The 12,349-nt window shown below is 38.1% G+C and overlaps 2 protein-coding genes across 4 annotated transcripts; both read right to left on the bottom strand.

Annotated features, from left to right (window-relative positions):
* Window positions 1–473: 473 nt before the first annotated feature.
* On the bottom strand, window positions 474–4,571 carry LOC105952254 (uncharacterized). Its single transcript, XM_012975787.2, has 2 exons — window positions 1,712–4,571; window positions 474–1,004 (listed from the first exon to the last, which is right to left on the bottom strand). The coding sequence occupies exons 1-2, from the start codon at window positions 4,410–4,412 to the stop codon at window positions 616–618; spliced, it is 3,090 nt and encodes a 1,029-aa protein (XP_012831241.2). The 5' UTR covers window positions 4,413–4,571; the 3' UTR covers window positions 474–615.
* Window positions 4,572–4,759: 188 nt separating this feature from the next.
* LOC105952307 (FGGY family of carbohydrate kinase) lies at window positions 4,760–12,349 on the bottom strand. 3 transcript variants are annotated; one of them, XM_088824055.1, is made up of 15 exons: window positions 11,942–12,349; window positions 11,458–11,537; window positions 11,219–11,336; window positions 10,891–11,069; window positions 9,710–9,792; window positions 9,435–9,619; window positions 8,553–8,614; window positions 8,340–8,451; window positions 8,135–8,254; window positions 7,777–7,896; window positions 7,569–7,689; window positions 7,326–7,482; window positions 7,032–7,104; window positions 5,248–5,375; window positions 4,760–5,079 (listed from the first exon to the last, which is right to left on the bottom strand). In XM_088824055.1, exons 1-15 carry the CDS (start codon window positions 12,096–12,098, stop codon window positions 4,957–4,959), a joined length of 1,818 nt encoding a protein of 605 aa, XP_088680181.1. In that variant the 5' UTR covers window positions 12,099–12,349; the 3' UTR covers window positions 4,760–4,956. The 3 variants fall into 3 exon arrangements, with proteins under 3 accessions (XP_088680181.1, XP_088680183.1, XP_088680182.1); XM_088824057.1 differs by having other exon boundaries at window positions 11,171–11,336; window positions 11,942–12,082; XM_088824056.1 differs by having other exon boundaries at window positions 10,891–11,094; window positions 11,942–12,082.

The raw sequence follows: 12,349 nt of genomic DNA, 5'->3' as shown, positions 1-12,349 counted from the left end.
TTCATATCCTATCATTGTAATTCCTTTTTTCATGAGCGTTTTTGTGAATGCACTTTTGCACGAGTATTTTTGTGCATGGTTTTGAACGTGTATTGTTATGCATGTTTTTGTGTGTGACTGTTTTTGTGCATCTTTGTCGATGCGTATTCATGTCATATTATTGTAGTTCCTATTTTCATGACCGTTTTTGCGAATGCACTTTTGCACGAATATTTTTGTACATGGTTTTGAACGTGTGTTTTTGTGCATGTTTTTTTTATGTGAGTGTTTTTGTGCATCTTTACCGATGCGTATTCATTTCCTAGTACTGTAGTGTAGTTCGTGTTTTCACCATCGTTTTTGTGAATGCAGTTGTGCGAAGTTTTTTGTCGAGACTTATTTGTTAATAACTAACTCTATAGATAATTGCCCCTTTCTTTAGACAAAAAAGAACAATTAAAAACAAAAAATAAAATTAATGTAAAAACAAAAAATAAAATAAAATTAATGTAATTAGATAATTGCTAAAAACATAGGAAAACTAATGTAATCAAGTCTTAATTCAATATTGCATATATTTCAAACCTAAAAACAAAAAATAAAATAAAAAATAAAAAATTAAACAAAACTCAGAAACTAGCATGCATGATATCCCTTTGTTTGCAAGAACCTCTGTTTGATCTTGATAAGCCTGACCACAGCATCCTTCATGTTAATCCTGTCTTGAGGTGCTTTCTTTGAGCAATCAAGGGATAATTCTATCACAGAGGATAAGCATGTAATAATATTATGGTGACTGTTTATTTTTAATAATAATAATCCATTTTCCTCCTCCTGAAAAAGATTGGCATCAATAACCTCTATCAAAGAGTTGGTATTATAAGCTGCTTTCACCCAGTGCCTCAGGCTTCGATTTTCTCCGAATAATTCGTCCGTTGGCTTTCGCCGTGTCAGTACTTCCATCAACATAATTCCGTAACTGTAAACATCCCCTTTTGTGGATACCGTGCCATCCGAACCGTACTCTATACAAAGACATCATCACCACCAAAATAAACTATTATTAGGGTTTCGTTTCGGTCGAAAAAATAATTGAAATCCACCATAGCGACTCAAAAGAAGAGTTTATTGTGTTTATTACTTATGTGTTACATCGAATTGTTAAAAAACTCCATGTGTTGTAAATATTAGCAAAAAAAACCTTATAGTGTTTTTTTTAGCTTATAATCCCCTTAAAAGTGAGTTTTTAGGGGGTAGTTTGCTAAAAAAAAATCATGGGTGGTTTTAACAATTAGAGAAATACAAGGATGCCAAACGCAGTAAACCTAAAAACGCCTCCATATTATTTTTATTAGCATAAAACCCCCCAATGTTACAATTTTGTTTTGATCATTTTCTCTTAATCCATTATGCTAGTTGACCAACAGAAATACAATACAAATACCTTTCAAATTAAAAAATAAACAAATAAAAACCTCCAAAAGATATTTCATTTTATTGCTCAAAAGGGTATTTGTGTCATTTTAACCTACAAAATCGCAGAAAGAGTCGTAAATTTCGCGAAGGAATCACACAATAAGCTCCAACTGGTCTCTGTTTGCTTTTGACCTTTGAGTTCCGATTTCATAAATATGGGAATTTTTTTAACAATTAGAATGTACACAGACATGTCGAACGCAAAATAAATAAAAGGGATTATGAAATTAATTAGCTCGATAATCACGGTATATACCTGGAGCAATGTAGCCGATAGTTCCGAGAGTCTTCGTTTTCGCATCCGACTTATTTTCCGCTAATATCTTCGAAATGCCGAAATCGCTGACACAAGCGACCATGTCAGCATCGAGTAGAACGTTACCAGGCTTCAGATCACAATGAACCACCGGAAACTCACATCCGTGGTGAAGATATTCGACCGCCATTGCCACATCAATCATAACATCTATCCTTCGTTTGAGATCCATGACAACATAATCCTGTCTACTGTACAACCAACTCTCGAGACTTCCGTTACACATGTATGCGAGAACAATGGCTCTGATGGAGTCATTGTTAGAGCAGCATGTGATCACCGTAACAAGATTCCTATGCCTCAACTGTTTCAACGCTTCGCATTCCGCGTCGAATCTCTTCTTCTGCGCTTCTTTGTTGTCCTTGAAGTCGAGAACTTTTATTGCAACCTTTGTCGAATCGGACAAAGTTCCCATGAATACGGAACCGGAACCCCCCACTCCGAGTAGATTGGCTTCGCTAAAACCATCCGTGGCTCGCAGAATCTCGCGGTAGGATATCTTTTTCCAAGCCGCAATTCGAAACGTTGGCTCGGGATTTTCCAATTTCACCATTCTACGCCTACGCAGCAGCATCCAGATTGACAACAACGAGATAATTATTACAAATGCAACCGAGGCCGTCAATGGAATGATAATCTTGAGAATATTGAGTGAACCCTTATTATTATTTGTGGTAGCAGAACAGGGTGGCATCACACATAAATCTTTGTTCCCGATAAAAGATTCGGGAGAAGAATTCGAAAAAATGCCGTTTTTTGGTATTTCGCCGTGTAGCTGGTTGTACGACAAGTTGATTTCTCTAAGTTGCAATAGTTTCTCCAAGGACGAGGGTATTGTGCCCGATAAATTATTCGAGGACAAGTCCAAGAATTCCAAGCTTATCAAATTGCCGAATGTAGTTGGAATAGAACCCTCCATTGAGTTGTTCGAGAGGGAAAGATATCTCAAGTTTTGGAGTTCGCCTAACGAACTCGGAACAACACTCGACAAACGGTTACTCGATATATCTATCCCTTGAATGTTCCGGAGAATTCCAATCTCCGAAGAAATCCCTCCTTGAATCAAATTGTTGGACAAATTCAGAAACAACAGATTCTTGATTCCCCACAGTCCCAAAGGTAGGCCAGAAGTCAACATATTGTAACCCAACATGAGTCTTTGCACTCTTACAAGATTCCCTATACAGCTCGGTATGGAACCCGAAAGTTTGTTTTCGAAGAGAATTATCTCACCTAGGTTAACTAGGTTGCATAACTCGACCGGTATATTCCCTTGTAGCATGTTTTTACTCAGATATAGCCTCTGAAGCTTATTCAGATAGCCAATCTCTGAAGGTATATTTCCTGTCAAATTGTTCCCATTCAAGACCAATGACAGCATGCTGCTCATGTTCCCGATTCCTGGCGGGATTTCTCCGTACACAAGGGCGTTCTCGACATTAAACATCTCGATAGAGCTCGAGAGGTTCTGAACGGAATCGGGAGGGAATATTCCGTCGAGAGGGTTATTACCTACGATAAGAAACTGAAGCATTCTGCATTCTGACAGAGAATTAAGGAACCCGAGTTCTTGATTTCGTGTTGTCAGATGATTAGCTGCAAGATTCAAGAAAACGAGTTCTCTGAGATTACCGAAATCATTAGGCACGCTTCCGACAAACGAGTTGTGTGATAATTCGATCTCCTTGAGCTTAGAAGCATTAGTAATGGCTCTTGGTATTTCTCCCTGTAGCTGATTGTCTGCGAGGTAAATCCCTTCGAGATTCGGGAGGTTCAGGCCGAGATCCGCAGGAATATTCCCCGATAGTCTGTTGTCGGTGAAAGCAATGTACACCAAAGACGACAAGTTGAAGACCGCCGGAGGGATTTCGCCGGTGAGTTTGTTGAAATCGAATCCCAACATCTGCAAGTTCGACAGTTTCCCCAGTTCATGAGGAATCTTTCCTCCTAAATTGTTCCCCACGCATCCCAGAAAACGCAGACTGGAAATATTTCCGAGCGACGGAGGAATTGTGCCGGTCATGCCGTTTTCCGTCATGTACAAGCGCTCGAGCCTCGACAAACAGCCGATGTTTCGAGGAATACGTCCGGTCAGGTTGTTGTGAGAGAGGTCTAACGACGTCAGCTCCGTGAAGCGGCATAAGCCGGAAGGGAATCCCCCGGTGAGTTTATTCGAAGAGAGATCGATCGTGTTCAGAAAACTACCATTACTACTACCATCTCCATTGTTGTTGAGCAAGAAGAACGAACCAGATAAGCTATTGTTCGAGAGACGCAATCTACGTAAAGACGGTATGTCGAAAATGGACGGCGGGATCGAACCTGTGAGTTGATTGTTGCCAAGATCAAGTGTCATGAGAGAAGATAGGTTTGCTATTGACGGAGATATTTTGCCATGAAGATTCAAGGTGGAGAGGTTGAGGGATACGATCACACTTCGCCTGTGTGGTGCGCTGCAGGTGATTCCTACCCAGCTGCAGAAAGAAGTATTGGTGGTCCAGTTATTAGCCAGCACAGTGTCTCTGTTGGTTATCTGATTCTTGAAATCTAACAGAGCTAATTGATCATCAGAAAAGGCAACCATAATAAATCCCTCTGTGAAGAGTAGTAGTATTAGAGAAAGAATGTAGAGAATCTCCATGTTAAAGCCAGTACACAGAAATGAAGAAATACAGAAGCTTACTACAATGTTCTAAAAAAAAAAATCCAGTCAAACTAGTTGACAAGTAGATGATGTCTGAACGTGAAACATGGACAAAAACTTAGACAACTTTGTTTCATCGGCTACTATGTCAAGGACACCTGTCTACGTCTTTAATGTGTGAAAAAATAAACATTAATGTTGCCTTCCAACGTTAAATTTGGTGGACAAGGCGGTTTTTTTCTCTCTTTTTTTTTTAACTTTATTTTGACAATTAAAATAAATAAATATTAATGTTCGTTCCGCGTAAATGTCGTAAAATTGGCACGTGTACCACACAACACATGTCAAACCACAAAATGAAGCTTTATTATTCGAGTGTAGATGAAGATGATGACAATTCACAGACGATTATCCCGTATACATTTTTTTTTAATGAATAAAAGAAAATATTAAATAGCTACACAACGAAAATAGATGTACAACTAATGTAGCTCAAAAAACTAAGGAAACAGTATAATGTTCAGAAAACCAATGCTCAAACCTACGAAAGAGCTTCCTTCATCATCGAACGGTGAGACAACTGCTGCTCGTACAGACCGCGAAAGACACGATACTTAGCATCGTGGTACCTTCTTACTTTTATGTCCTTAGAGGGATAAACAACCTGCCAAAGGTTGTACGCCAGAAAAAATTAATCGAAATAATGTTTAAACTAAACACAATAACAAAAGGATTAGATAGGATCAGAAAATAAATAGAAACTTAAATATTTATCTGTATTAAAATAAAATAAAAATATTCGGTGTGGAGGTGTGGATTATGTGGGGCCTACCTGCCCAGCTGCATTTAGTGCTCTCATGGCCTCTCGCACAGTGGAATATTTCTTCGAAGCAACTGCACCGAGAATAGCAGCACCTAAAAGCACTGATTCATTTTCTCGTGGAAGAATAATAGGACAACCTGTTCAATATACCAAAGCCCCGGAATATGTTAACAAACAAAGAAAATGTATCCCTAAAAAAAGTTAAATCAAAACTCAAAAGCTTAATGAGCAGAGTTATTTTCATCTTCTAATTGAATCGAATAGGCTCTGATTGGTTCCAGTAAAATGCAAAGTAAAAAGGTGAAAAGTCTAAGTAATCTATTTTTCTTGTTTGGTTAAAATGTATATTAGTAAGTAAAGTAAAATCAAGAAAAATGGAAAACTTTTTTAACTAAAAATAAGGAAAATGCATTTTCCTCAAAAAAAAAGTGAGAAAAACGGGGAAAAGCAATTAGTCCTTTCTTCTCCATGTGTTCAATTCCTGGCCCCCCTTCACCAACTTCATTCCGAACGCCGACAACCGCCGCCTCCACCACCTCTCCGGCGCCGCCGCAACCACCATCCCAGCCACTGCCACAGGTCAATCCACCAGAGAAAGTAAACAAGACGGTAATAAGCATATACTTTCGCTAACCACCACCCCCGCACCACTTCACCTTCCACCCTCACTACGCCGCCGCTTCCCCTCACACCTTCCCTTGATCGACGTCGTCAAAGTCAGCCACCGCGTCAAGCCGCCACGCCACCAAGTTTCTCTCCCCATTACTGCATCTCTTTCTTCTTCCGTATCCATATCAATTTCGCTTTGGTTTGTGAGTGAGTGGGTGGGTGGGTGGGTGGGTGACGGGCTGATATTAGGATGGGGGATGGGGGGTGGGCACGGGGAAGGTGGTTTGTGGTAAATAATTTTATTTATTTATTTATTTTTATAATCTTTTTCTGGTAGAAAATTAATTTTGGTTTATTGGACAAATGAAAAGGAAGAGAATATAATTTTGGTTAAATCTTTTGTATGGAAAAAAACTGTTCAATAATTTAATATGTTTTATTTTAATGTTTACTTCAAATTACCAAACAAAACTTAAAGAAAGTGACTTTCCTCAAAATAATTTTCATCACCATTTTTCGTAGGAACCAAACACAATTGGATTTCAAAAGTCATTGATTTCCTTTTCCTTTGCATTTTCATTTTCCTTATTTTAAAATCCATGAACCAATCAGAGCCATACTGGTGCTACTTATCGACAACTTTCAACTGCAACACTTTCCTAAGTACATAAGTTTTCCCCATCTTCAGTAAGCAGCAGAAACATTACTTTGGCGTTGACTTAGTTTTGAATCACACGTGATTCTCGTACGTAGAAGTGTGTGCAAACATCATCTTGAGTCTAGAAGTTGGTATTAAAACTCACATGTCATGGCTTGTTAATTGATCAAATCTAACGTGGCTTTATCAGAGTACTGGAACTGGTTTGTATTAGAGTACTTTATTAGTATCTAGAAATTTAGGATTTTAATCCATAAACTAATTAAGATATAAAATAAATAACTACGTTCACTAGTTTTCCCAGGATGACATTGGAGAGAAACACATTCAATTACTACTGCTAAAAGAATAGACCACCATGCATTATTATGACATGCCTTCCGGAGATAACCATATATTTTTTTGGATTAAAAAGAACATACATTTATGTGTCGTGTGTGTGTGTGTGAGAGAGAGAGAGAGAGAGAGAGAGAGAGAGAGAGAGAGAGAGAGAGAGAGAGAGAGAGAGAGAGAGAGAGAGAGAGACCTGTAATATCAGCATGCTCTTGAATGAACAAGGAATTCTTTGTAAGCCCACCACATGCAAGTAAAGTGTCAATCTGTCACAAAAAAATCAATGAGAAAGCGTCCACACCAAGCTAACAATAACGTATATATTTTCAAGATCAACAAGAGGAACCCTCACTTCCTCAACTACATAAAAGTCATAAATTTCTTCAAGTATGTCCGAACTGACCAGAGTTCTAAAGAAAATGTCATTCTAAATTAATTCGTTTCTTTTTTTCATCTATTACAAGACATTAGGTGGAAATTTGCTTACTTTGTGTCCCTGGGCATTGCAGTGCTCTACGATATGCCGGGTCCCGTACGCTATACCCTGTACAGTGGCAAGATATAAAAGAGCAAGCTGCTTTTCACTTGTATCGAGAGTTAAGCCACAAATCATCCCTTTCGATATCGGATCTGCAATGGGAGATCTAAACTAAAATCTTAGAAAGTACAAAACTTAACGATTTCGATATAAATGAAAAAAAAAATTGCTGACAATGTCTCGAGCTCTCACCTGTTTCCATGAAAATCGGGAAGGACGTGAATGTCATATGTTAAAGCAGCAACAAATGGAGAACCTAATTCTTCCCTCGCTGATTCCAGTATCTCGTTCAGAATTTCAAATATCGAAATACCTGAAAAACAATTCAAAAAATAAAAATACGAAATTAGGAGGGAAAGAACAATAGAGGCGTGATCGTGTGAAGTTCAAGATGTCTCACTTCGAGAAGCGGCTCTATTTGCCAGGTGTGGAGAAGCAACGTGGTTCTCGACGATGTAATCAAGTAATGCCCCAGTGGCACTCTGGCCTCCTTCTGTGAGCCAATACTGAGGCACCATAGCTAAACGAATTTGTGAAATTTAAAAAAAAAAAAATTAATTAATTTATCGCTCCTTCCATCGAGGGAAAGACAAACAGGTTAGACTAAATTTGGCAATGAAAAACATGCTCGAATTTTGTTTTTTTTTTTTTTTTTGTTTTTATGACACCAATAAACCCCCTGGAAGTGGTCCCATGGAGAATTTGAATGTGTGACGAAAAAAAAACGACAGCAAATAAATCTTTTGGTCAATATATACCTGACCAATATGGTCCCCAGACCCCTGGAATGAACAATTTGGTCTTGGAAATAACCATGTGGCAAGTGGAAGTTCCGCATACTAGCACCATTCGACGAGATATTGCTTCCTCATCAACCTCTGCGGGTTCATAACAAACAGTTTTAACGTAATATCCCACACGAAAATGCTATACTATTTACGTGACAATTAAAGAATAATTAACCTTTTGATTCGGAATCTACCGACACAGGCACACTTTCCATAACTCCAACGCCACCAGCATGAGCATCTATTAAGGATGTACCAACTGGTGTCCCAGCCACTAGACCTAATTCCTGAAAATAAATATGCACGAGGAATGATTTAAGACATGATAACTATGTTAATCCTGGATGTCAAAAATCATTAAACGTGAAAATATCAATAGTTTTCTTGCCTTTGCAGCTTCAGGTGTCAGACCAGAGCCCAAAGCATGACCAGGAAAAGCTACACTTCGTCCTGCAAAGTGTTCATTTACTGTAAGTGTTAAGTATAATCATCCAAGATAACGGAAAGAAAGAAACTCGAAGCAATGATCATTTGGACTAAGAAACTCATAAATGTATTTAGCTGTAGCAATTTTATATTCTGCCTGCTTTATGAGCAAACCGAAAGAACTACGTGAATAAGATAATAAAAGAGTTACGGGACTTAATAATTTGGACTGCTAAAAGATTTCACTTAAGAATACACATAAATCACTTTCTTATCCAGATATTTTCTTCAGTTATATAGTTGCATAATTCTAGTAACATCAGAGTAATATAAAATTTAGGGTAAACTACGGCCAACCCCCTGAGGTAAGGTCAAATTACGGAAAACCCCCTCATGTTTGGGTAATTACAACCACCCCTGAACTATGAATATTCTTACACGTCCACCCTTATGATATCAAATTTAGTGGAATCTTCTGGATTATGTGAAATATTCTCCAATTTGTACCGTTTTACCCCATTTGCTCCACATTTTGAAACAATATGATCATAAGATGTGTCTCTTGGCTTGTAAATATCAGATTGTGGTGCATCAGAAACTGTATTTTTCCACAAAACGAATGCAAACTATAGAACAATCAACGGAATCTAGAAGATTATATTGAATTTTGACACCATAAGAGTGGACGTGTAAGAAGATGCATAGTTGAGGGGATTGGTTGTAATTACGCAAACATGTGGGGTTTTTTTGCAATTTGATCTTACCTCACGGGGTGGCCCTAATTTACCCTCAAATTCATTAGGTTAAAATATATCAGTGATTGTATGAACAATTAGAGGCGTACCAATCTTGGAATGATGGCCATCCACAAGGTCACCTAAACCAATCTCCTCCCAAAAGTCATCATCCCATCCAAGCGCTTCCATATCACGGGAATCATTCTCATTCATCTGTTGCATGTGCGCATGACCTAAATACGTCCATTTGCAGACTGTTGTGCATAGACTCCGAGTATCATCTCCAGTTGCTCTAAAGAAAAGACCAATACGAAGGGCATATGTTTTAATTTTAGAGACGCTAAAGTAACTGAGATAGCGTTTGAGAGGTTTACCATCGTACCTATATGATAACCAATCACTCAGATCCATCCACCTAGATGCCATTGACCAAGACTCTGGCAAATTCTCTTTCACCCACAGAAGCTGAATATTAGACAATCCAGTAGAAAATCAAAATACAGTCCACACTGGTACATTTTTACTTCTTGAGCCAAGCTATTGAAAAATAATGATAATCACTAGAAGAGCACCTTAACAATAGCAACCAAATTAATATGAGCGTGTGTAACTAAAGCAACACCCTCAAGAAAATAACAAGATGGAAAAATGTTAGGTTTCTAATGAAGAACTTTGGCTTCGGTATCTTTGGTAGTTTTGCATGTTTGCGATCAAACGAAAATTGAGTCTCGGATTTTCATTTAATCAAAGTTCTTTTTGCAGCCTTAGTTTTTTTTTTTTAAGGGATTCTAGACTAGCATATCACATGGTTTCCCAGCCATAAGAAGTCTACTCTTCAACAGATATAACCCCACTAATCATCTGTATAACCCCACTTGATATCAATGCCATTTCGTTTTTAATGTACACTTCAATAAATAGAATAATACCATTACATAATTAAATATTATAACAACATTCATAACTGTGAGGTCATTCTAAAAATTCCAGTTCCACTAAGAAGAAGATTTTCAACAGTTCAATAGCTTCACCTGCCAATTAAAGACGCTGCACTTTTTGTAGTACAGTAGAGAGAAACTCAAAACAACGAGATAACCTCAAACGTCGGCTTTTCTGAGGATCAAAGTGAAAGTACTCCAAGAATTTTAATACAGTTAAACCTCTATAAATTAATACAGTCGGGACTAGGGAAATTCTATTAATTTAGCGAATTATTAAATTATCGAGTTAATAATTTAACACGTTTTCGCTGAGTCGGGACCGAGAGAAACTATTATTTAATCGATGTTATTAATTTATCGAGGTTCTTTTGTAATTAATGCAGTGAATCATGTCTCTTTTGTAATCATGCACAATTTGGAGATCCTTCATGATGCCTAAAATTCGTAAAGTTAAAGCAAATTAAGTTTCTTAAATTGCACCATCTAACATATAGCTATGCTGGATAGATACGTTAAAAAAACATATGATGCAAAACATCTCAAATTAAGACTTATAATTCATTGACAGAAGCATAGTTCAAATATTCCAAAACGAGCGGACACTGAAACTTTGAACCAATACCTTAGGTGGCTGCATCTCAGGGGATACAGCCCCACCACAGTATTCCAATACCGGCGACTTAGAAGAATTAATTCTCTCCGCTTGGTTTACAGCTCTGTGGTCCATCCACAAAATAATATTTCTTCTCGTGTCGCCGCTCCAAGAAACTGTAACAGGCTCACCATCATAATCAACAGCAACTGCAACAAACAAGACCAATATCCCCTGGTAAATAGTTAGGCCATAAGCCACATTGTCCCAAAAAAATAAAACGAGTGAAAAATGGATTTATATTTTATACCATTATTTTAGGTGATAGTATGAAATGCACTTGCTAGAGTTCACATACCGAGCGAACAAGTAGCGGCAAACCCCAAACTGGTCACTTCTTCCCCGGAAATATTTGCTAGAGAGCAAGCTGCTTTGACAGCTGTGCAAATTGCAAGCCATATATCGGTGGACGATTGCTGGATAGAACAAAATCGAGTAATGAGCAAAAATGTGAAGTTTTCCGTAGTGATACTTCTACGCCCAAAGTATGTTTTCGAATTTCCCGAATAAATAAATAAATAAATAAAGGATTGTCACCTCAGCACAATCGCCATCTTTCCAAATTTGTATCGGACTACTCGAAGAACCTAAAAGGCGTCCGTCATTATCAAACAGCCCTGCAATAAAACAGCAAAGCGAAATAAAATGAAGTAAGCGCTTCCGAACCCATAATTACGATTAAACAATTATCTGCAGCCCCTTCATTCTGAACAAATAAACTGCAAACGAAGACTATTTTTCGTAATGAATCAATCAGCTCATAGAAAAATTCCCACAGCTTCAGTAAATTGATTATTTCAATAAGATCCATAGTTTCCTAGAAGGTGATTAATAATTACCGAAAAATAATTAGTGTGAAAATAAACACTACATCAGAAATCAGAATAATCAATTAATTGACCAAATAGGAGAATTACACCAATGCAACAGCAAACACCGATTAAAAAAAAACACAGGAAAAATCATAATCAACGGATACAATTTACACCGTAAAAAATGTATATTAATCTGTAAAGGAGACCTGCGCGTGCGCTTCCAGTGCCAACGTCAACGCCGAGGGAAACGGAGCGGCGGCGCGGCGGCGGAGATGCGGCTGTGGTCATCTCGATAGCGGAGGAGATGGAGCGGTGAGGTAGAAACGATGATGTTTTATCTGCTCTTTGATGTGCGCCAAACATTTTCTTAATATATATACTAAATATGTATGTACGCTCTTTTTTTAGATTTCTGAATTTCAGATTTTGGGGGCAATTTTTTTTTTGGGGTTGTTTTGTTTTGGAGTTTTTAAAATGGGGTTATTTTTGAAGTAGTAATTAAATTGGTGTTGGCCGCCACCGGGAACGGCGGCATCGGACGGAGACGCCACCGCTGGTGGCGGCACCGGGAGGAGACGCCGCCACCAGTGGCGTCTTCTACTTTTTAAATTATT

Source organism: Erythranthe guttata, chromosome 10 (assembly GCF_056151865.1).
Source record: "Erythranthe guttata isolate IM_541 chromosome 10, IM_541, whole genome shotgun sequence".
NCBI lineage: Eukaryota > Viridiplantae > Streptophyta > Magnoliopsida > Lamiales > Phrymaceae > Erythranthe > Erythranthe guttata.
The sequence above is the reverse complement of the archived record's forward strand: the minus strand, read 5'-3'. Positions and strand labels throughout refer to the sequence as shown.